Source organism: Hemiscyllium ocellatum, chromosome 45, assembly GCF_020745735.1.
Source record: "Hemiscyllium ocellatum isolate sHemOce1 chromosome 45, sHemOce1.pat.X.cur, whole genome shotgun sequence".
Taxonomy (NCBI): Eukaryota; Metazoa; Chordata; class Chondrichthyes; order Orectolobiformes; family Hemiscylliidae; genus Hemiscyllium; species Hemiscyllium ocellatum.
The window spans coordinates 8,691,333-8,716,947 of record NC_083445.1 but is presented as its reverse complement, the minus strand read 5'-3'; the positions used below and the strand labels follow the sequence as shown (position 1 = coordinate 8,716,947).

Below are 25,615 nucleotides of genomic sequence, written 5' to 3'. Positions count from 1 at the left end.
TCCCCCTTTTCGTTTCGCCTTCGCTCAATCCGTTCCACTCCTCCCCCACCCCCCCCAGGCTTCCGTACCAACCGCCAGCCACCTCCAATGCGCCTGCGCCCACCACCCCGAACCTACCAACCCCGCCCCTTTACCAGCGCGCCCGCACTAACCCACCACCTCAGCCCGCCCACTATCCCGGGCCCCAAACTGCCGGTGCGCACGCGCCGACCAACAACCACCCGCCCATCTCAGGCCTCTGCGTCAGCCGCAAGACTACACGCTAATGCGCTTGCGCAGTCGTGACCCTGCGTCCCCCTCCCCCACTTTTGCGCCTGCGCTGTCCGCGCTGAACGCCTGCTGCTAATTTCTGAGGTAATGGAGGTGTCAGCCAGAGGCCTGAACGGTTCTTAACCTTAGGAAGAGTGAAATAACTTGTAATTCCAATTTTTAATAAGAGCAGAAGAAAGCTCTTAATGAGGGGTATGGAGGGGGGACTGGAGGTAGTTTGACCTCAAAGCTACACAGGTAAGATGCTTCCAGAAAGTTCTGTTTATTATTATTCTCTCCTTATAACTACATTTACTTCGGTCCATTTAAGGCCCATTTCGCTCTGCATTCTTGCTTAACAGGTGTGCCTACGTTTTGTAATGTTTTATTGAATCAAGTTGCCCCCTTTTTTCTGTTAATTGCAGTGCCCTGTTTACCATTTGTTTTTAAAAGGAACAGTTTTCTGTTTATCCTTTGTCCACAGTGCAAACTGGGTTAAGGCTGTAGTCTGAGGAAGGGTAACATAACTGTCTTGTTGCCGACCCTCCCTTTCTCCCAACTTCCAAAATATTTAATTCAACTGATAATGTGCTAAAATAGCTGTTACCAATCCCTTGTCCCATGTTTTACGATCTAGACTAAAATCTGCATTTCTGTGTGTTTGAGTTTGATGTATGTCTGGCAAGCTTTGTCCAATTCTAAATGATCTCTTTATCAGCATGTCATAATTATTCCCTCCCTACTTAAACACAAACAATGTTTGAAAGATTAGAAGGAAATTGGTGTAAAATATATCAGGTATTTAGCTCTATAAGACTGTTGTTTCCACTCATTGATCAGGACTTGGTATATTCTTTCAGGGAGATTTACAGTAACAACTTTTGGAATCATTTAAGAAATGGCTGGCCCGACCACATTTGGTGTGTAGTTTTGGGCCTCATATCTCAGGAAGGATGTACTGGCTGAGGAGCACGTTCAGAGAAGATTCATGGGAATGGTCCTAGGAATGAAGAGCTTAATTTATGAGGAATGTTTGAGGGCTCTGGGTTTATACTTGATGGAGTTTAGAAGGATGAGAGGGGAATCTAATTGAAACATACAGAATACTGAATGGCTTGGACATTGGGAGGATCTTTCACTTGGTAGGAGAGACAAGGCGCTGAGGGCACTGTCTTAAAGGGAATACCTTTTAGAACAGAGATAAGGAGAAACTTCTTCAGCCAGAGGGTGGTGAATCTATGGAATTCATTGCCAGAGAAAGCTGTGGAAGCAAGGTCATTGAGTACAGTTAAGAAGGAGATAGCTTTTTGAGGATCAATGGTTATGGGGAGAATGGGGTTGAGAAACGTATCTGCCATGTTTGAATGATGGAGCAGACTTGATGGGCTGAATGGCCTAATTTCTGCTCCTGTGTCTTATAGCTGCATACCATGAGTATTTTTGAGAATCTTTCTGAATGGTTTGCCTTATCAATTTCCTTTTTTTACTTTCAAGGATTAATGACTAGAATATTTCAGTAACATCTGTGAATTTTCAATCACAGATCCATTCGGTAACAACAATTATAACTTGCTTTCTGACTGAAAAGAAACAACTATAGATTTACTTGGAGAAGGCAGGAGTTTGATATTAATAGAAGTTGCTCATTTAGTGCATGAGTTTCATGAGCTAATGGCTTTTTTTTTCTGTGCTACTACTATTCTGTGCACTGCAAACTGGTGTTTTCACTTACATAATATTTATATAAAACAAACCTTTTTGAGTTAAAGTGTGGTGCTGGAAAAGCACAGCCAGTCAAGCAGCATCTGAGGAGCAGGGGAATTGAAGTTTCAGGCATAATTCCTGATGAAGGGCTGATGCCTGCAATGTCGATTCTTCTGCTCCTCGGATGCTGCCTGACCGGTTGTGCTTTTCCAGCACTACGCTGTTCAACTCTGATCTCCAGCATCTGCAGTCCTCACTTTCTCCTAGTTGATTAAAACCTTTTAGAGTGACTTAATGAAAGGGTCAGAAGGCCAGGGAAGTTATTTGGGTGGAACTAAGAAATACAAAAGCGATGATTACCTTATTGGGATTGTACGTCCCTGCCCCACACAATAGTCAACAGAAAACTGAGAAGCAAGTTTTAAGGAGATTTCAGTTATCTGTAGGAATAATAGGGTGGAAATGGTAGGGGATTTTAATTTTCCAAACATAGTGTTAAAGGATCGGATGGAAAAGATTTTAAATGTGTATGAGACAATTTTCTTATTCAGTATGTGGATGTACCTACTGGAGAAAGAGCAAAACCTGACCAAGTCTTGGGAAATAAAACAGGGCAAGTGACTGGGGTGTCAGTGGGGGAGCACTTTGGGACAAATAATCATAATTCTATTGATTTTAAAATAGTTAAGGAAGAGGATAAATTGATCTAAAAGTCAGTTCTAAATTGGAGAAAGACCAATTTTGATGGTATTTAGCAAGAGCTTTCAAAAGTTGAAGGGGGCAGATATTTGCTGGTGTCTGAGTTGGCCGGAAAGTGGGCAGCCTTCAAAAATGAGATAACGAGTGTCCAGGGACAATATGTCCCTTTTAGGGTGAAGGGCATACTGGGTGTCTAGAGAAATTGAGGTTCTGGTCAAACATAAGGAAGCATATGTCAGATATATACAGCAGGGATTGAGTGAGTTCCTATGGGAATATAAAGGTAGGATTCCACTTATGAGGGAAATCAGGAATGCAAAAAGGGGACATATTTAGGCAGATAGGCTTCAGGAGAATCCAAAAGGTTTCTACAAGTACATTAAGATCAAAAGAGTAACCAAGAGAAGAGAGCCCCTTAATGATCAACAAGGTTGCTACTGACTGACTAACTGCATGTTAACCATAAGGAGTTTGTACCTTTTATTCAAGTTACATAAAAGTGTAATGTGGATCTAACTTGCCATGAGTAATGCCACTGAGTGCCCCACAAGTAAAAAAGATACATATACATGCACTTTGGTCTTCAGCTAAATTTGTTTCCCAGAATTAAATCCATCTTGGCTTATGAAAAACGAATCACTTAATCCTTCTGACTTGGACCCCTGAATTCAGAACCATATCCACTAGGTTTCCTTGTCAATAGTAATTACCAAATTTCTGCTTTTATTCCCAATGTGAGGATCTGTTGCTTTCCCAGCCAGGGTCAGTTGATTTAGCACAGATTTAGAAATAATCAACACTAACTTTAATTTTTAATTCATGTGTGGTATTCCACATATTACAAAAATAGTCTTAAAATAAAACTTGCCAATGCAGCAAGTGATGCTGAATCCACTCCTTCGTGTGGAGTTCCCATGCTGTATGGCCTATAGGGACTTACAAAGTTTTGTCCTAATGTTAATGAAAGGACTTCAATAAATTGTGCCATATTATGTTTTGGATATGAATGGGAAGTTGGGAATTTTGCTGTTGTATGAACCATGTTGCTCATATTATTTGTATCAGAGGTAGTGGATTTTGATCATAGATGAGAAGTTTTTCCTTTTTGAAAATGTTTTTTAAAAAGTATACCAAATTGGTTGACTTCTCAGGAATAGCCAAGAAATGGTGCCTGATGTAGGAAATATGGTGCAAATGGGAGGAAATAGATGAAGAAGGTTTATAAAATCATGAGGGGCATGGATAGGGTGAATAGCCAAGGTCTTTTTCTTAGGGTGGGGGAGTCCAAAATAGAGGACATAGAGGGGAATGATTTTAAAAAGGACTTGAGGGGTAACATTTTTCACTTGCAGGGTGGTGCATTTGGAATGAGCTGCCAGAGGAAGTGGTGGAGGCTGGTACAATTACAATATTTAAAAGGACTCTGGGGATGTGAATAGGAAGGGTTTAAAAGAATATGGGCAAAGTGCTGACAAAGGAGACTAGATCAGATGTCTGGTTGCTGCGGATGAGTTGGACTGAGGGTCTGTTTCCATGCTGCATGACTCTGACTCTTAAGAATGAAAATTTTATCAAACTTAAAACTATGGGCCCTATTCAGTGACAGTTAAAGTATTCATGATAATGTGTAAGGAGTTCTCTTTTCAGAATGGTTTTTTGTATTTTCTAATACTTGATATAGTTGTCCTTCACAGACTGTGACCTTGAAAGTGTGCTAGACTATTTGATTACATTGGCATCACAGCTGAGCACCATGTTGTCCTAATATTAAACCCGTGGTACTTTTTAACTGGAGTTGTGGCACATTGAGCAGGAGTAGAAACTGTGTCTGGTGGTGCCTCTTCTCTACCTCATCCAAAAAACACTGTCAAATGCTGACATTATTGTTAGCCCTAAGATGAGGCAACTCCATAAAGATAGAAAGGATACCTATGACTGAGTCTGTAAGATTCAGATTACGAAGGGAGTATGGATTAGTTAGTTAAACTAAATATAAGGTAAGGTACAACATTATCCTATTCTGGGGTCTTTGGTGCTACTTTGCAATGCAGATCTCCACAGCATTTAACGAATTCTCATCCTAAGTACATGAATCTAATGCTGGTCCAACTTCTAATGCTAGAAGTTGCTGATATCCTGAAACATAACTGCTAAACATTCCTGGTGAAAGTGTTTTTTCTTATGTTAATCTGTTTCTTTTTATGTTAACCTGTGAAGATTTTGAAAGTTTGAGTGAAATTAATTAAAAGTCTAACATGGGTCTGACTTGTAGTGGATAGCTCATTATTAATATGCTTATTAGGCCAAATTATTGTCCTACATTTAAATCAATCTTATACAAAAAAATAATCATTTACTCCTTCTGACTTCAAACCCCGAATTCAACTACTATCCAATGGGTTTCCTTGTCAAATAATATTTCCACTCTATCCCAAATTTAAAGTTTGCTATAAAATTAATTTGACTTTATGGCCTTAAAATGAAAATCTGCATTGTATTAGAGTAGTACATCATGCATTATAACTTTTATCTATCATGGCTTCTCGTTTAGATGTTTCTTGATGACATTGTACAATCTTAGAGATCTAGAAATAGGACAGCACAACATGTTTTCATATATATGGTCACCCAGCTTAACATCACCATCATCCTGTTCCCCTCTGCTGTCTCTAAATTGTCCCAACGACATCTGCTGGATGTACAGATATTTCCTCCAACTAATTATTGGTGAGATCAATGCCATTGTCTTTGGTCCCTGCTTCAAAACCCAAAGTCCCCTGGTATGCTGTGACATCTTCTCTAAGGCTGAACCTGACTGTTCACAACTTAGATGCCATATTAATTCCTAAGATGAACTTCTGACCATGTGCTGCGTGACTGCCCTTGCTGAGGTCATCTGCTGCTGAAATCCTCCTCCAGATCTATCTTGCTTCTCAGCCTGATTATTCGATTACGCTCTGACTGGCTTCCTGTCTTATACTCTCCATAAATTTGAAGTTATTTAAACCTCTATCCTAACTGTCACTAAGTTCACCCATTGCCCAGAAATCACTGACCTACATTGACTTCTTGTTAACCAGTGTTTCGATTTTTAAATTCTCGTTTTTTGGTTTCAAACCTTTCCATTGCCTTGTCCCTCCATAACGTCTTCAGCTGTGAGAACTCTACATTCCACCAATTCTGGCACTTTGAGATTCCTGATTTTAATTGCTCTCATTTTTAATTTGGCCATATATTCAGCTGCTAAATTCTATCTCTAAAGCTGTCTGCTCTCCCTCATTTAAAAAGTTATTTCTAAAAGATATTTCTAAGTTTTGATCATTGACTCTAAAATCTTCTGATATGGTTCAGTTTCAAATTTTGTTTGATAATTCTGCTGTGAACTGTATCTTACAATTAAAAATATTATTTTTAAAAGCACTGTTTGCACAAGCTCTAGATGTTTTTAAATGAGTTTGCATTTACATGATGACTTTCAGAACTTTATTATATCTTTTTAAATTTTTTTACCTTGTCAACTTGAGTAATTTCTGATTTGTGGGCAAAAGTTGTTCTGGTATTTCATCCTGAGGCATCAGCATGAGCAGAATTTCATAGCAATTTAGGATTGAGCAGCAGAGTCAGCCATTCATCCCTTTGAGTTAACTCTGCCATTCGATCAGGTCTTGACTGATCCGATAGTAGTCTTCACTTCCTTTAGCTGACTGACAATGCTCCCACCACAACCACCACCACACGCACGCATTCTCACAACAAATACATAGCCCTTGAAGGTCTTGGCTAATAAAAGTCTGTCCAACATAGTTTTGAATAAAATCCGTCAATCAGCTTGCATTTCTTTTCTGGGATAGAAAATTGCACGTACTAACAACCCTTCAGAAAGAAATAAACATACTATTTTATAACAGAGAGCTCTTGTTTTTAAAATCTCTATTTTGTTACAATTTAAAATGCATTATTTTAGAGTAGAGACAATTACGATACAGGAGGTAATATTTAAGGGCTTCTCTTTGTAGAGACAGGATTATCCCTGAAGAACTATGAATGAACTGTCTTCGAATGGGCGTCCTTTTCTTTGTGGTAAGACTTTAAAAATCTCTAACAACTGTGGACAGTATGTCTATGGATACTTAGTTAAAATAATCAGTTCTGCTTCAGTGCCATGTCTAACGTCTGTAGTTTTCTTTGCAAATAAAAACAGGTTCACTTGCAAATGTTAAAATCTTTAGAATCTGTGCTAGCTATACAAAGCGAATGCTGCCTTTGAGAAACAATGTTTTTATGTATTCGTAGTGAACAAATAGAGGACAGAGTTCTTGGGATACTGGGATTAGAATGCATACTTAGCTTAACAGTTTAATGAAAAAATACTTTAAGGGAGTCTCTAACGTGAATATGGAAATCTGCAGTGTAGACCAAATCTTATTCAATGACCTTGATCAGATATCAGTGAAATAATTGAATTTTTAATTAATTTATGACAGCACAAAATTGATTTGGAAAAACAATCACTGTGAAAAAGTATATCATTCAGTAAATACGTTTTTGATGATTTTAAAAATATATTTGAGGAGCAAAATATAAGAATACATAGTTTCTGTTTCAGACTTTTTCAATCTATTTGTGATGGGAATTTGTATTATTCTGCACTTAAAGGAATTTTGCCTCTTTAAAGAAACCATCCCTAAATTATGTAGCACAGGAAGATGCTTTGTTCAGTCTTCATTGAATGAGGTGATTTCAGACCAAGTTGCTGCACTTATTCCTGGAAGTTAGAGTTTGGGAGTGGGAAAACAGCCAGGCTTCTGACTCCAGATTGCTGAGAGATGATGCCCTGTAGAGGATGGGAAGTATGTTTGGAGATTCGATGAAGCCAACGTTGGGTTGATAGTGATGTTCTCTGCAGTCAAATAGCCTGCTGACGCTTGTGAAATCACATTCGTGATAAGTAGCTATAGTTAAAAATCACAACACCAGGTTATAGTCCAACAGGTTTAATTGGAAGCACACTAGCTTTCAGAGCGACGCTCCTTCATAAGTGACTGTTTAGGTGCTAATGGAAAGATGTTACCTTTTGAGACTTCAGCCTAGCAGGAATTGTAGAAGGGAGTACAGGACCTTTAGGCTGTTGATGCTCTCCTGGAATCTGGAGAGGAAAATGAAGAATATTATGGAGGAGGAAGGGAATGTCCAGGTCATTGTGTGACAGTGCTTTGGAAAGTAGTTAATAGAATTAAATCAAGGGACTGCACAATATAGTCACAGGATCCCACAAGTGGAATACATGTAGAAAACCAAGCAACAACCTCAAATAAAGTAATAGGGTGATTCAAAATGAGTTACAGTCCACCTGCAGAGTTCTGAGATTACAGCAGGAGTTTAGATGCAAAATACTGGTTTGATTTCTGACACTTATGGTTCTTTGGTACTGATATAACAGGTGATTTTATGTAATTGATACCAATATTACGTTTGACTTGATCTACAATAGAAGTATTAAATTTTATTCAGCCAGCTATAGCCATGTGACATCTCAATCCTGCTTTGGCATTCACTGAGACCACGTCTGATCTGATTCACTTCACATTCCTGACCACCCCAATTAGATATCTTCCATATCTCTCCAATCTCCTTCCTCTTTCACCACCCTGGCTTGTGAAGAATTTGCCTTAATATTCAAAGACATTTCTAAGAAAGAGAGTTCTACAGACACTCAACCATTATATTTTAAACAATGATCATCTCATTCTAGGTTCTCCAACAAGAGGAAGCCTCCTTTCTGTATCCAACCTGTCGAGACTTGTATATTTCAATCAAAACACTTGCCACTCTTCTAAACTCCAGTGGAGACAAACCTAAATATGTTTGATGTTTCCTCATAAAACAGCAATAAGAAAGATGCAGTACGTGAAGTTGGGAGCAGTAGAAATTGACAGCTTTTTGGAGAGTGCTAAATTATACATGTGTTTTTCAACTCTGTGCCCTCAATTTTCTCCCTCCCTTTCCTGTAGGTGCTGACTCATGCTGGGGTATGGCTCCACAAGTGCCTGTTGCTCTTCAGTGCTTCACCCAAGGTACAGAACACTGGACAGGGCATAATTAGGTTCACCTGTGATGCTTCCCCCATTGATTGTCTAGCTGACAAAGAATTAGTCTTTTGGGTGGAGTATTGGAGAACTACCAGCAAGCCTAGAACCATACCCAGCAAGAGCTGTGAAAGTTAAGGGCAGGGGTAACGTTCTTTTCTTAAAAGAAAACTGAAGTTTTTATTTTGCAGGAAATGCAGGTTTTTAAGATTAGGAAGAACATCCAATATTCTGTCATTGAAATTACTTTTTATTAAAAGTTTGCAACTTTTTTTAAAGTAGAAGACTCTCCATTAAGAGCCATTTTGCAATTTGGTGATTACAAGAGTTAGAAACAAAACATAAAAAAGACTTCTAGGTGCACGAGTATGCAAGTTAGTTCCTCGAGCTTTCTCTGCCATTGTAGATTATGGCTGACCATCTATCCAAATGTAACTTTTCCTACCTTATCCCCATATCTATTGATGTCATTAATATCTGTAAAACCTTCCACTTGTTTCTATATTGCCTTCACTTAAATAGTGCGCTGATGACCACAGAAATGTTGGTGGCTTCAGCTGTTGCCTTGAAAAGATTTGCAATGAGAGGCTGGGAATTAATATGCAGAATGAGTGCTAAATCTTTCAAGCACTATTAATCGTTTGCAGTTCGCCTTATCAGAGGTCTGGCCCTAAATCAACTGCTGTTAACAATGACTCCTGGTCTAAGAAAGCAATAGGACATTATTGGTTGAGCTGTGTCCTTCATAGTGAAAGTCTCTTGGAGTGCCTTGCTATTTTATGGCTGTGTTGGTTCCTCAAAAATGGCAGAATTTTGTTAGGAATTTGGCAGTTATATTTTAATTTATTTTTGTCATTATAGATTGGGATCATCTCAGAAGAACTATGACTGAGCTGTCTTTAAAAGGTCTTCCACTTATGCATGGTAGGTTGTTTTATATGTCAGCAATATTTAAATTGCAAAGTAATCCGTAATAATTTTTAAAACTTTTAAGTTCCTTTTTAGTTTGTCATAATTGTGACACTTACTACATTGGTGAACAATATGACTAGTTCATCTTCTGTGTTACAGCACAGAAGGGAGCCATTCAGCCATCTTGTCTGCACCAACACTGCAAATAAACAATTCATTTTGTGCCATTTGCCTGCATTCTCCCTATAACCCTGTGCATTCTTCCTTTTCAGAACAATCTAGTCCCTTTGAATGCTTCAATTGAGCATGCCTCCACTACATTCCAAGGAATATTGCATAACGTAACCACCTGCTGTTTGTAAAAGTCTTTCCTCTTGTCATTTTGTTTATTACTTCAAATCTGTGCCCTATTGTTACTAGTTCTTACGTGAGTCGGAACAGTTTCTCCCTATTCACTCTGTGCAGAACTGTCATGACTTTGATTAAGTATCGATCAGATCTCCTGTTAGTTTTCTGTTCCCTCAAGAAAAATAGTCCGAACATCTGCAAACTATTTTCATAATTGAAATTCCTCATCTACAGAACCATTCCTGCGTATCTTTTCTTCACTCTCTCCAGCGCCTTCATATCCCTCTTGTAAAACTATGTCCAGAACTGGACACCGCTTTTTTAATATGAATTATCATATGCCTATTCTTATTTGCTCCAGTGGTGGCGCTATTGTAAGTAAAATGTGTCCCTTTTTTATACATTAACTGTAAGCACAGACTGAGAAGGTTGTCCAACAATGAACTAAAAATCTAACCACTAATGAACATTTTGTATGTGTCCAGGTTGCTGCCTCTTCAAATCATGGATTCACAGGGTCTCATTGTGTCTGTCAGCTCTTGAACAGAACTCGCCAATTATTCCACTATTCTGTTCTTTACCTATATCCGTACAGTTTTTTTTCTGTTTGATTATATATCCAGCCCCTCCTTTTAAGACACCTGGTAAAACCTCCCTCTTTGGCTAAGCTTTCGGTCATTTGAAATAACTTTCTATGTGACTGTCAATTTTTTTGCATTATAATACTAATGAAGTATGTTAGGATAGTTATTTTAAGTGTCGTATTGCTTCATATTGCTTGAAATATTACTGCTAAATTTGCCTGTTGTGTTGATTTCCTTGTCAACATAGTTGATTCTACCCATTTGACGTAGAATAAGCTACTGTTGCTCACTTTAAGCATCGTGTAGAAAATCAACCAGCTTATTAATGTTTCTAGTTTTCTTAATTTTAACAAGTAAATTACGTGCCTCCAAATACTTGAAAAAAAATTATTCTTCATTGGCCGAATTGTTATTTATGGATGGATGGACAATATCTTTGTTTTAACTTCAGAATTATTTGGACCATACCACGGATTGGCACTAACTTGTGGCAGAGTTTGGCCCCGCAGCTCAGAGCTAGTACAATTTCTATGATTGTTTTGAGGAGTTCCCCAGAGGATCAGTATGAATGATCAGTATATTAGTAATCTCCAGTTCATACTGCTGATCACCGAATTTCACATGCATGTTCACATTGCTTATGCTGACAAAGGCTTTAAGCATGCAGCCTTAGGATAGGCAGATCAATATTGTAAAAAGAATATTATTACTTGAAAGTCTGCTCAGGTTTTCAACCCTACATTAAGGTTCATCTGCTAAAGCTCTCAAACATTTTTGATTTCAGATTTAGCACAATGAGCAAAGTCAATATCTGATTTACCTGTTTTTCTTTTAGTTGTCCTGTCCCTTTGGAATAACTCCTAACATTAACTTGCTGCCTCTTGCTGCCCCTGGCAAAGAGTATGAGTGGACTAAGTATCAAATTTACTTCCCACTGCATCAAAGCTCCCTTCTTCGAAGAAAATGATAGCTTGCAACTAACATTTTTAATCTGTCTCTAAGCTTGTTAAAACTTGCACGAGCTGAAAATGTTTAATACACTTTTCATTACTTCCTATGCTACTCTGTTCGATACTTGCTTTTCTCCAAGTTCCATTTACTTTAGAGCACTTCATCCAGCTGCTATTGTTTGTGACAACAATGACTTAGGTTCAGCTCTGATGTACCTGTAATCAGTCATATTTTCTTCTGATGTTCACGTGTGACTAATAGCAAAAAGGAATGAAAAGCCTCGCTAGTTCATTTTAAAAAATATTTAATGTTTTCTTTAACCCCTCCCAGAGTATCTCATTAGCTGTGGGTCTAGCATATCATTTCTGGTTTGAAGAAGTGATTACTGCAGCAGACATTCCTTTTACTCAAAATATTGGAGGAAATATTTAATCGAAATCTTAAAAGGATTAACCAAATCCTGAAAGTAAATATAAATTGCACCCCCTTTGTGTAAGCGTGCTGGTCAGTACAGTAGAGAACTGGAAAATCCCTCAAACATTGGGCCCTGAGTAGTGTTGTAAAACAGAAACCTAGGGTTTTCGGTACATGGTTCTTTGAAGTTTGTCACAGGTAGGCAGGGTGTTGAGAAGGCATTTGGCATGTCTGCCTTCATTGCTCAGACCTTTGAGCATGAGGGTTGGGACATCATGTTGAAGTTGTACAGGATGTTGGTGAGGCCTCTTCTGGAGTACTGTATGCAGTTCTGGTTGCCCTGTTAGAGGAAGGACATTATTAAACTGGAGAGGGTTCAGAAGAGATTTACCAAGTTGTCACCGGGAATGGAGAGTTTGAGTTATAAAAATAGGCTGGGACTTTTTTCGCTGGAGGTTGAGAGTGGTCTTCTCGAGGTTTATAAAATCATCAGGCTATTGATAAAGTGAATAGCAAAGATCTTTTTCCAAGGGTGGGGGGAGTCCAAAACTAGGGGGCATATTTTTAAGGTGAGAGGAGAAAGATTTAAAAAGGATGTGAGGGGCGCAATGGTTAGTGTATAGAATGATGTGGACATGCCATGTTGGGCTGGGGTGGACAAAGTTTAAAAACTGACACGACACTAGGTTATAGGCCAAGAGGTTTATTTGGAAGTACAAGCTTTGAGTGCTGCTTCTTTGTAATACTTAGTTACCTGACGAAGGAGCTGCGCTCAAAGCTTGTACTTGCAAATAAACCTGTTTGAATATAAACTGGTCAGAGTCAGAGATGTACAGCACGGAAACAGACCCTTTGGTCCAACTTGTCCAAGTCAACCAGATATTTCAACCCAATCTAGTCCCAACTGCCAGCCCATATCCCTCCAAACCCTTCCTATTCATATTAAATGCTGTAATTGTACTAGCCTCTACCACTTCCTCTGGCAGCTCATTCCATACAGTTACCACCCTCTGCATGAAAAGTTGCCCCTTAGGTCTCTTTAATATCTTTCCCCTCTCACCCTAAACCTGTGTCCTCTAATTTTTGGACTCCCCCCTACCCCAGGGAAGAGACTCTGATATTTATCCTATCCATGCCCTTCATGATTTTATAAGCCTCTATGAGGTCACCTCTCAACCTCCGATGTTGCAGGGAAAAACAGCCCTAGCCTATTCAACCTCTCCTATAGCTCAAATCCTCCAAACCTTGCAAACATCCTTCTTTTAACTCTACTACTATCTCCAGGACAGAAGGCCCTCAAACATTTGTGTACTATAGATAAAAGAAAGTAACACCATAGTAATGGCATTTTAGTATATATAAGAACTGTGTATAAAAGGGCTAACGTAAGAACTGTATTTCGGGATTCTACTGCTGCCTCAAACTTGTGCTGTGCTACTGAATAAGAGGCTATTTTCGCCAATCACCACTTCCGGTCATTATTTGGACACAATTCCACATACCCATCCAGATGCCTTTTAAATGTTGTAAATATACTAGCCTCCACTACTCCCTCTAGCATGTCACTTCTTACATGCACCACCCTCTACGTGAAAAAGTTACTCCAGCAACATCCGCACCACACATTTATCTAAATTAAACTCCCATCTGCCACTCCTTAGCCCATTGGTCTATCTGATCTAGATCCTATTGCACTCAGGTAACCTTCTTTGCTATATTTATGCCTCCAACTTTAGTGGCATCTGCAAACTTCCTAACCATACCTCCTACGTTCACATCATCTAGGTTTAAATGCTTCAATCCAGCAGGGAACCAGTAGTCAAAACCAGCTAAATGAAAAGAAACAATGAAGGTAATGTTCCTTCTATTACACAATAGAGATGGGAGGTGGTTACGCTAATTGGACAGCTAGCTTGGCAATGTAGAGTGACACCAACAATGTAAGGCCGATTGGCTGGTTCCCTGTTGGATTCCAGATATAGATCAGGCACACATCCACTTAGCGTTTGAAGCATCCACTTGCAGCGATGCCTTCAAAACTCTCTACAACTCAAATTTTAATATGCTGTCACATCAGAATTAAATCATTATGTATATCAAAAGAGCTGAATTTAATGTCAGGAACTTGTAATATCACATAGCTACTAAGTGGATTCAATTTTTATTTAATATGTAATTTCTATATACTGTATTTTAATAATGTGTTTCCTCAAAAGAAGATGAACCTTGATCCTAGTTGATCGAAATCCCCAAACTGATTCTAACATTCCCCCATATACAGGAGGATTTGAGTTTAAAATGTTGACGTTTTAGGCTTCATGGTAGCTGGAATGTGTAAATGGAGGCAAATGTAATTTGAAGTATTGAAACTTGCATAGCTGAAAGATTATAATTAACAACAAAATTTTAAAATTAGGAGTTTGGAGGTATTGCAGTCGTAATAATGTAAAAGTTAAAAAGGAGAAACATGCTAACTAGTTATTCAAGCCAGTTCTGCCAGGCATCGAGATCACAGCTCATTAATTTGTCCTCTCCTTTATCGTTATAATCACAAATTCCTCAAGGACCTAGAAATCTGCAGGCTTGTCTTGAATATATTCATTAACTGATAACTCAGTTCTTTGGAGTAAAGAATTTCAAAGAATCACAATATTTAGAATGAAGAAATTTCTCCTCATCTTTGTCCTAAATAGACGAACCTTACTGAGAATGTGAATCCTAGACACGGCTGCCAGAGGAAATATCCCCACCCGGTCTCTACCCTGTCAAGCTCCCCAAGAGTTTCACAAGGTTTGCAAGTTTCATTCTTCTGAGGTCAATGGCTTTTAAGTTATGACTTTAGAGCTCATTCCCTCACCCCAGTCCCTTCTTAGGTTATTGTCAAGAACTAACCCATTGTAAATCGAACGTTGGTGTTGTGATTTTTAACAATGTACAGAGTGACATTGGCAGAGGAAGTGGTGGATGCAGGTGCAGTTACAACATTTAAATGGCATTTGGCTAATTGGAGAATAGGAAAGGTTTGGAGAGATATGGGACAATCACAGTCAGGTGGGACGAAGTTAGTTTGGGAACGTGGTTAGCGTTGACTAGTTGGACCGATGTGACTGTTTGCCAGAAAAAGAGGAAGAGCCAAGAATTTGAAATTGGGGAATAAACAAAGTTATCTCAATCACTAATTACCTTGCTTTAATTGTTATCAGTGCATTTTGCACTAATTTCTTTCTAAAACCCAATGTATTTCTTTGTAAGTGGCCAGCCTAAGTGAAGAGAGAGGAGGAAATAGCATCTTGGTGAATCAGTGTGAGATCTGCTAATAAGATCCTGGAATGTTTGGCAGAAAAAATGTAGGTCTTCAACCTGGCAGATGTTTAGTGGCTCTGGAAGCACTCGAGTTTTGATACATAAGGAGCTTGGTCTCCGTGTTTGTGATACAAATTGTCCACAACAATTTGGCCATTAACAAATTGGCCATAAACAAATTGGATCATGTTAGAAAGGTGGAATACTGTATGAAGAATACAAGTAATAATAGGTAGGAAATCCTTCTCAAATAAAATTTTAGTTTAAAGTCAAAGTTTGGACCCTTATAAGTATGATTTCTGACAGTGGAGTCTTGTCGACATTAGTCAGCACGTCCTGTTGGTTCGGTTTTGCTTTGTGCTTCTCCACTGGCCCAAAGGGATATGATCTCTCGAATAGACCTGTGTTGTATCATTGAGTGCTGCGTATTCTTTTTTTTGTCAATTGTAGACCAGAGCAAAGCAAATTGACCTTCTGCATGAGCACAAGACAATAATGTCAAATTACTACAAATTATAGCAGCAAGAAAATGTGAAAAATGCCTGTCAGATTGAGCAGCTTCTAAAAGTAATGTTCAGCTTTAATGTTTAAAGTGCAGATTGATTCATCAAAGCAAAAAGAATAGTTGTATGAAAAATAAAGGTAATGGAAAAATGTGTCTCATTGGTGGTTGAGTAGGTAATCTACAGGCAGGACGTTAAAATTATTCAATAGTAGAATTAAGGGAGTGCTCTGGAAAACATTGTTTCAACAGGAAGGGTGAAAACCACATGCTGGACTAGAAACAGTAGTGGAGACATGATAGCACTTAAAAAGGAAGTGGATGACCATTTGAAAAAGTGTAAAAGGCTTTTGGAAAAGTGAAGTGAAATTGATCAACTGGCAAGCTGTTTGAGTGTTAGCACAGGTGTTTTAGACAAAACGGCTTTCCTTTGCTTTGGTTCTAACTTTTATGCTTCCTTTTCTCATTCTTTTCTGTTTGTGGTATTTGCAATTTTTACTTCATCCTTGTCCTATTTGTCAACTTGTTTGCAATATACTATAGTGACTTTTATTGAAGGTTTTATAAAAATAACTAGTTGTGATTGTTTCCTAATAAGTTGTCTTTTTCGTTCTCGTCATGATAAAATAAACAATTAAAATTGCCTGTTGATAAACTTCCAAAAAAACTGAATGGCTGTGGTTGGCAATCATTACTCTCTCCAGCTGAGTGAGGGGGCTGAATTGACGTCAGTAGATAAATAGTCAAACTCGTTCAGAGAGAGTTATTTCAACTGTAAATGTTATAATTTAGCTTTCCATACCACTGGGCTCAGTAACCATCTTCAACCTGTGACCCTGATATTTGAACAAATTTCATTAAATGATTAGGGATAGACCATGGGGAAAAACAAATTGCTCTCTTCAACTGATTTTTACCTCTTTTGTTATTTTTGCTCTATTTAAAGGTTTTCTGCATCCCCCATTGACTTTGCAACTTGCCAGTGCTCCACGGGCAAGTTTGTATCTGCATTTGCTAATATTACCCTTGAGCAGCCCAGTGTGAAGTTCAATCAAGCAACCTTAATGGTGACCTCCCAATATGCGTGTGCACCCGTACTTTTCCCATATCCTCTTTTTGAGTGAGCATCTAGCACCTCCTTATCGTGTTCCAATATTTGGACAAAAATGGTAACTGGGGAAATTGTTGCTATGACCTCATTTTTCTAATTTGTGACATTGATCACTGCTTCCCTAGCTCTTAGCAGTGGAATCTTGTCTTGAAAATGAGTGGCATTAAGCTCTCATCAAATTTATTTTTTTAAAAAGCTGCAGTCACACAATGTCTTTTGACGCAACAATTATTAGCAAAATGCTATTATTTGAAAACATTGTCTCAGGACATCAATGTTGGTCACCAATGTGTGAGCCATCACCGTTTTAAGTGCTCTTAGCTGTGTTTGTCTGTCTTTTCAAGATCCAGTGATTGGAGAGCTGTTAGCTGAGAAACAGGCTGTGGACTTGAAGAAAGAAGAAAAGCTGAGGAAGAATAGAGAAGCCATGAAAAAGCATCGGGAAGAAGAGACGGCAGAACAGAGGGAAGATAGACTGCGCAAAAACAGAGAAGCGATGAGAGTGCGCCGTCAAATGGAATCAGAGGAGCAGCGAGATGATAGACTGCGCAAGAATCGTGAGGCCATGAAAAGGTTCCGTGAAAGAGAGACTGAAGCACAGCGACATGAACGATTGCGCAAAAACAGGGAATCCATCAAAAGCCGACGGCAGCAGGAATCACAGGAGCAGAGAGAGGAGAGGCTGCGCAAAAATTGGGAATCAACCAAAGTTCGCCGGCAGGAAGAAACTGAGGAAGAGCGAGAGCAAAGGTTACGTAGGAACTGGGATGGAATTAAAAGACGCCGTGAACAGGAAACGGAGGAGCAGCGACAAAAACGGTTGCGCAAAAATTGGGAAGGAATAAAGAACCGGCGGCAGCAGAAGAACGAGGGTGAGAAAGAAGATATGTTGTGCAGAATTTGGGAAGCAATGAGACAATTTACCCAGCAGGAAATGCAGGAGGATAGAGACAAACGATGTCACTTGCTTTTTGACAGGGGACTCGTAGAAGGAGCACAGGAGGGCAAGGATGAGAGGTTGCAGAACAGAGAGACACCGAGATGCTGTTTCCAACAAGAAATGGAGCAAAGAAAATGAAGAGAAGGAGAATTTTGAAAATTGTGTTGCTTCAGTGCCATGGTATCTCCAGCATCTCCTTAAATTGAAATCTTTGACTAATAATACTCTCCTGATTTAGTTATTGAACATTGTTATGCCATGGAACATATCAAGCCATGCAGGTGGTGGATAAGGTCATCTTAATTCATGGTGGTCAGTGATTCACTAAACTTAAAATACATACTGATCAAATATGACAATGTGGTGATCACTGCACCCACTTAACATTGTAGAAACAATTTTTTTTGTTAGTTGCAACTAATTGCTTTTCAAAAAGAAATGCAAGAAATGCTTCAATATATTGTATGTTACAGGTAATTATGTCCTTCATAAACATTGTGGTTCATTTCAGTTAGAATGCAACTGCATTTGTCACCAAGCCTTTGGAGTTCTTGTATAGACACTGATAACACAGATTCAATTTGCAAAGGAAATTAAATACACTGATTAAGGACCAGAAGCCTTTGCTCTAAAATGTTGGTGATGAAATTTAATAAATTGTCAGCCCTTTCTAATGTTTTTCAAAGTCACTCTTCTAATTTGTATGGAATGGGTTTGGAAGTTATAACGAAGGCTAGCTATGTATCCCTCAAATAGACTGCACTGAAAGCTTTACTATATTTGTTGCTAGCAGTTTTCTATTGTAACAAAAGATCTTGTGAAATACAAAGTTTGTGGTTTAACTGTTAATTTGGAGAGTCATTACCTCCATTTTTATTGAAAATAGTACTGTATCCACAATGTCTTTCTTTCATTCCTGTTTGGCTGAAATATCTGGTAATGAATGCTGAACTCCTTCCCAAATGTAATTTTTAAGTTTCCTCTTCCAAGAAAGGAGAGGGAAAACTGATTTCATTGGGATTCTTGGTGGGGGGTGGTTAGGACCACTGTGTTTTCTCTTTTATTTAGGTAAATAACAGTAGAGCTTTAATTCCATTTTTGACAAATCATTACCTGTGGTGTTCTGAAGTTTATCATTGATTCACTTTGCAATGTTCATTGCAATAAAATGTTTACCTCTTGCCCAAAATTTATTGACAAATTACACTTGAGGTTAACATACAGGGGGAGAAAAATTTGAGTACCTAATCATGTCCCACAGATGTTTTACAACCACGCAATTTATGAAATGTCATTGCTACAATTATGTAGATGTATGTGGGAGCCAATTTTTAATCTCTTAGGTTCCATGAGGCACAAATAAAAACTAATTAGGTAAGTTATTTATAGTGGTGTTGGTTCAAGGAGAAATGTTGTCTAGTATAGCTGTTGTTTGTTTGAAATCCATCTCATATTAAAGACCAAAATGTAAGGAAGGGAATAGTTTAGAGACGTAGAGGTCTATGCTGTAGAAAAAGGCCCTTCAGCCATTGAGTCTGCATTGACCAAAATCAACCACTTAACTATACCAATCCCATTTTCTGTCAGTTGTCATATTGTTTTGTATGTCTTGACATCACAGGTATACATTTAAATACTACTAAAGTGTTATGAGGGTTTATCTACACCCTTACAGGCACCAAGTTCCAGATTCCTTTCACCTTCTAAGTGAAAAAAATATTCTTCTCATCCCCTTTAAACCTCCTGGCCCTTATCTTAAATCTATGCCTCCTGGTCATGATCCCTACATTTATGTCTGTTACCCTGTCTATGCCCGTCATAATTTTATACGTTTTAATCATGCCCCACCTCCGTCTCCTCTACTCCTAAGAAAACAGACTGAGTCTATCCAATCCCTCTTTGTAACTGAAACTCTTCTGCCCTTGCAACATCATGGTAAATCACCTCTGCACCATCTCCACTGCAATTACATCCCTTCTGTGTTGTGAATTTCCAACTGTACATAATACTGTAGCTGTGGCTTAACCAACTCTCCATACAGTTCCAGCATCACCTCCCTGCTCTTAAACTCTACATCTCAACTAATAAAGGCAAATATCCCATCTGTCTCCTTAATTGTTTTAGTTAGCTGTTCTGCTACTTTAAGGGACTGGTGGGCATGCACACCCTATGGTTCTTGGTGGTGCTTAAGGTCCTACCATTCATTGTGTTCCCTCGTATTGTTTGTCTTGCCCAAGTGTGTAGCCACTTGCTTACCAGGATTAAATTATATTTGCCGTTGAGCTGATCTGACCAGCCTGTCTATATCCTCCAATAATTGTATGACTATCATCCTTACTATTGTATTATATCTACTAAAGAGGCTTGTATTCCTTCCAGATGTATCTAGTATAAGTGCCAATATGTATGTATTATATATAACATCTTAAGAAAAATAATTGGCGGGGTAAAATTTTAACTGATGTCCTGGATTTTATGTTAATGACCAGTTAAACTCTGAATTGGTTGTCAATGCATCTTCTGAAAGTGACAGCAAAGTCTGTGATTTTCCAGATTGCACCCAATTCCTCCCCCCCCCCAAACAAAGTAGCAATGAACTGGCGAAAGCTTGTCCTTTTACTGTGATTCATTTATTATGAAACTCCTTGAAAATGTACCTTGTTGAACAAGATAGGGTTTTACTGACAATCTTACTACCCCTGGAAAAGCTTGCTTTCTTTTTGTGAAACGTCAAGTGTCTCCATTTCAATAATGCACGTTTTTGAGATTCTGAATTTGTTATTTCTTAATACCATGTGCGTGTTCAATCACATTTTTGCTTTGTAAAAATTTTACTTCTGCATCCTGATGTGTTGTTCGAGATAATGTGTCAGTATGTACTGCTACTTCTACATAATGACTTCATTGTTGAACGATCCTTAGAGATTCTGTATACCTGGCACCAGATTACCAAAGACAGTTTGAAAGGGGGAATCTGCCATGGAGTTCATTAGTTGTTAGGGGAGCTTTCTTTGTTATTGATTCCCCATTGACTGACTCTTAAATCCTGACTGTTTTTAGAACTATTTTAGTTGGAGTTTAATACTAACCATTCAGTACATCAGCTCATTCAATTAGATTAGATAAATTGTTTGTGAGAAATAATCTTATGCTTTGTTTTGTATGAAAACTGTGTACAACTGAATTGTACATTAATGACATCAGACCAAGAAGTTTCAAAAGACTGGTGAAATGACAGTTTCTGAAGTGAAATAAACCTGTGCTGTACAGTTGACACTAACTCTGCATATTTGAGACAATAGCTTTGTTTTAAACATAAATTGCATATTCATAAGCCTGTTATTAATTTGACCCTGAAGCCCTGTACTGCATCACGAAACAAAATCTGGCATGGGAAAATATTTTGTTTTGATTTAAACAGTTTTTCTTTATTCTTTCACCAAATTGGGTGCTGTTGGCAAGACCAGCATTTGTTGACCATCCCAAATGAGTGGCTTGCTCGGTCACTTCAGATGGTGGTCAAGAGGCAATCACATTGCTGTGGGTCTGGAATCACTTACAAAAGAACATTAAAGTGGAGAAGGAGTAGGCTGTTCAGGCTCTTAAGCCTTAGCTGCCATTCTAAAAATCATGGTTGATCTAACCCAGGCCTCAACCCTTCAATTCAAACATGCAGACGCATCCATTTTAAGTACTTTCGGTGATTCATCCTCCACAACTCCAGTGTAGAGAATTCCAAGCATTCACCTTTATCAGAAGAAAATCCTTTGCACCTCAATTTTGAATGAGTGCCCCATGTTTTGTAACTATGTCCCCTAGTTTGAGGTTTTCCCCATTAGTGCAAAAATCTTCTCAACCTCTAACCTGTCAGGCCCCCTCAGAATGTAATATGTGTCATTTAAGATCACTTCTCCATTCTTCTAACCCTAATGAATAAAGGCCCAGCTTGATAAGTTGTTTTCGTGAGTCAACCCCTTATTCCCAAGAATCAGCCTATTCAATCTCTCTTGTTGAAGTGCCTCCAATGACAGAATATTCTTTCTTAAATAAAGAGACATTCCTGTAAGACGATATTCCAGGTGTAGCCTCACCAAGACCCTGTACAATTGTAACAAGGCTTTCCTATTTTTAAACCCCAACCTCCTAGCAATAAAAGCCAGAGCCAGCATTAGTCAGCCAGATCTTTTAATAACGATAATCAAAGGTGGTCATGGGAGGATATCCTAATTGAGACTAACTTCCAATTCCAGATTGTTGTATTTAATTTAAATTCCACTATTTACAATGATGGATCAGAGCCTGTGTCCTCCAGCTCATTAGGCTGGGCCTCTGAACAACTTGTACAGTTTCATTAACGTTACCTCATCTCCCATGTTACACTAAATGACCCAGTGAAACTGCCAGAAGGTCCTGAACTGCTAAATTAAATTTGTTCACATTCCAACCTTTACAACTTCCCCACTGCCTCTCGGTGCCAGGGGCCCAGGTTTGATTCCTCCCTTGGGAACTGTCTGTGTAGGTCTCCACCTGGTACTCCGGTTTCCTCCCACAGTCCAAAGATGTGCAGGTCAGGTGGATTGGCTGTACTAAATTGCCAAGCGCTAGTGTTCAGGAATAAGCAGGCTAAATGGGTTAGCCAATGGAAGTGCAGAGTAGGGGGATGGGTCTGGATGGGATGCATTTCAGAAGGTTGCTGTGAACTACTTAGACCAAATGGTCTATTTCCACACTTGTTGGGATCCTAAGATTGTTTTGGGAGAACTTGTTTCTGCATTAACAAGTTTGTAACTAAGAGTTGTTCAACCAACTGGACAGATTTAACATTGAAAAAAATTTTAATAATCAGAAGGTGTGGTGAATAATGCCACCGCTGAATTATTAGAAGGCTGGGGTCAAAGACTCATTTCAAAACTTGAACTAGTGCACTGTAGAATCTGTTGACATTACATTTGGGGGTAGCAGCTTTGTTTTGGATGTGACATTAAACTGAAACTTGCCTATCTGTTGGCTGAGATGCACGTTAAGTCTGTAATAGGAAGATGGAAAGGTCAGCTTTGTGGAATAACGAAGTGAAATACTTGTCCAAACATGTGTTACAAGATTACATTCTTTCAAGATAACTGTTTAGCAGTTCATGCCACATGCTGTAGTTTCACCAGCACAAAAAAAGTCTAATTCAGAAAATAGTCACCAGCTGCTTATCCTTCGCAGGAAGCTTTTATTACAATGAAGGCAAAGACAGGTGGTTTTGCGTTTGGGTAGGATTCAAACTTCCTGTCAGGGAGTTGGTAACTCTGAAAGTCCTAGATTGCTGGCTAAATAAAGAACTACTTTTTAGCTGTATTTGTCTGGCATTTTATTTAAGTGCAATTTTTCCATAATTTGCAGCAGCTGATTAAAATGTCTTCATGGAGATTTAAAGGGATCAAGATTTGAAACTGGAATAGAGCTTTGTTTTAAAACAGTACAGCACAGGACAGGCCCTTCAGCCCACGATTGATGTGATGACTGAATTGCCTTCTTTTATATGTTCTAAGTCTTTCTGGTTTCATGTGGAGCCAAGAGAGGCATTACATTTACGATTCATTTCTGCCTTCAACTTGCATTTTAATCACAATGCAGTTTTTAAATTTGGGCTGCATTTTAAATAAATACTACTCAGTGCAGAGCCAGCATTTGTTGTTCATCCCTATCGCCCTTGAATGGTGTGGCTTGCTAGGCCATTTCTGAGTGCACTAAAGAGTCAATTATATTGCCATGGGCCTGGAGTCATGTAGACCAGAGTAGGTAGGGACGGTAGATTTCAATCGCTAAAAGGATATTAATGAAGCAGATGAATTTTTATGGCCACCCCTTAACTGTGACCAACTTTCAAATATATATTTATTAATTGAATTTAAATTCCATCAGCTGCCAAGAATGGATTTGAAACCGTGCCTTCAGTGAATTAACTGGGTCCTCTGGCTACTAGTGCAATGACATGATGTAGTGGTAATCTATATTATTTGTTCCTGATTGTGACATGCTTTCATGACTGCTAACTGTCATGACCACCTGCTTTTGATTTATGTAACAAGGCTGGAGCAAGTAGTTACAGTGCTAAAGGAGGGTGGCTTCTTCTAGCGATTGTTTAATTCACAAATATTGTTGCCTTTTTGCTCCCTTGATTGGTTTCATTTTTGGGATTACTCAAATAGTGACTTGATATTGAGTTTTGAATGTCCTTGTGTTCACTGTCAAACATAGTTCTATTTATTGGCGAAAAATTATTGAGATGTAGCCATTAGATCTCACTAGTGTATTCGTTTACCAACAAGTTCCATTTAATATCGTGCTTTTCCTGCCTTTTCTCCTTTCCCCCCCACCAAACAAAATGTGATTTGTCATAAGACCACCTTAGATTTTATCGCTCCTAGTTATGATTTTACCTCTGCTTGAACTTTTGCAAAGTGTATAGATTAATTTTAAACCTGCCATGTTGGTGGAAACTCAAATGTTTGATCTGATCCAAAAGAGCTCAATGAATCATGCTAATATGATATGTGATCTGTGTAAACAGCACATTTTCTACCCATGTTCCTAGTCTATTCTTTACCTTCAGTTTCTGCTAGTAGGTAAAATTCTGCATTAATCAGAAATGGAGAACTGCTTAGGGGTAGTATATCATATGCTGCTGAGAGCTCTGTGAGACTTTTAAATTCATTCTTCCTTTATTTCACTTTCCTTCAACTTCCTTCCAACCTGCCCCCAAAACCCATTTCTGAGACACTCTTTTAGGTTTCTGCTCTGGTTTGTGTGGATCACCGTTAATAGAGAGTTCTCAGTTCTGCTTTTCCCCTCCTTTTTCTCCTTTTCCATTTGGTGTTATCACCCAGTCAGAAGCAAAGTAGATTAAACTGGTGACAGTTCGCAGCAGAACAGTTGAGTCTCCCTGACAGTGGCCCAAACCAATTTGGAGCTTTGCATTATTCTAGCAAGAAAGCAAGGTTGCGTCTGGTGACATTTACGATTGGGGCAGAATGGATTTGACCGACTAATGTTTCTATCAATCAGAGCTAAAGATGTCTGTAAGTGATTTTTATGTATGTAATTTACATAATGGTCCTTGTTCTTTCGCAGAAATAACCCTGCATTACAATAAGAAACAGTTTCAATGATGGAATAAAAGTTGCTTGTGGTGATTTTTTTTAAACAAGCTCCATAAACTACTGTGGTTCACTCTTTAGATAAAATGACTTTTGTTTTTCATCCTCTCGGTGCTGCTGTGCATTCTAGCTGTTTTTATCAGGGCATTCTGTTGTAAGTACTTCTAGTGTACTGTCTTAGGTACTGTTGCTATGACGATGTCTGGATTTGACTCTGATGATATTAAAGACCAGTGTTAATCCCAACTGGGGACACATTTGATTGTTTGTTTCTAATTTGGGGCATTGACAGTTTTTTTTTCCCAAATGGGGAAAGTCCACATCAGGCAGCGGGATGCAGGTCTGTTTTTGGGACAAATTTCCCATCTTTCTGTAACACGAAGAAAGCCAACAGCAAGATCTTCTGTCTCTGTATGAAGTAGGGCTGGTTCTTGCCTCAGATGAGTCTGTAGAAATGACCTCATTCCTAGGCTGTTGCTGTGCTGCTGCTGAAAAGAACAGCCAATGTCAGTAGTGAGGTAAAACAAATGAGCTAGGAATTTAAGTTAACTCTGGGTATGATATATAGCTGTTTTAAAACAGTTCTCACACATTAGGACCACTTGTTTAATATTGAATGCAGTTTAATTAGGCATTCATGTGTTCATCAAATGATTATTTGGTAGCA

At 38.7% G+C, this 25,615-nt stretch overlaps 1 protein-coding gene across 6 annotated transcripts; it reads left to right on the top strand.

The window, feature by feature from the left end:
• Window positions 1-340: 340 nt before the first annotated feature.
• LOC132835942 (trichohyalin-like) lies at window positions 341-25,347 on the top strand. Of its 6 annotated transcripts, none has more exons than XM_060855076.1 (5): window positions 341-507; window positions 6,669-6,732; window positions 9,600-9,662; window positions 14,641-14,737; window positions 17,208-25,347. In XM_060855076.1, the coding sequence occupies exons 3-5, from the start codon at window positions 9,660-9,662 to the stop codon at window positions 17,939-17,941; spliced, it is 834 nt and encodes a 277-aa protein (XP_060711059.1). In that variant the 5' UTR covers window positions 341-507; window positions 6,669-6,732; window positions 9,600-9,659; the 3' UTR covers window positions 17,942-25,347. The 6 variants fall into 6 exon arrangements, with proteins under 6 accessions (XP_060711059.1, XP_060711057.1, XP_060711060.1 ...); XM_060855074.1 differs by lacking the exon at window positions 14,641-14,737 and adding an exon at window positions 8,664-8,726; XM_060855077.1 differs by lacking the exon at window positions 6,669-6,732.
• Window positions 25,348-25,615: the final 268 nt, after the last annotated feature.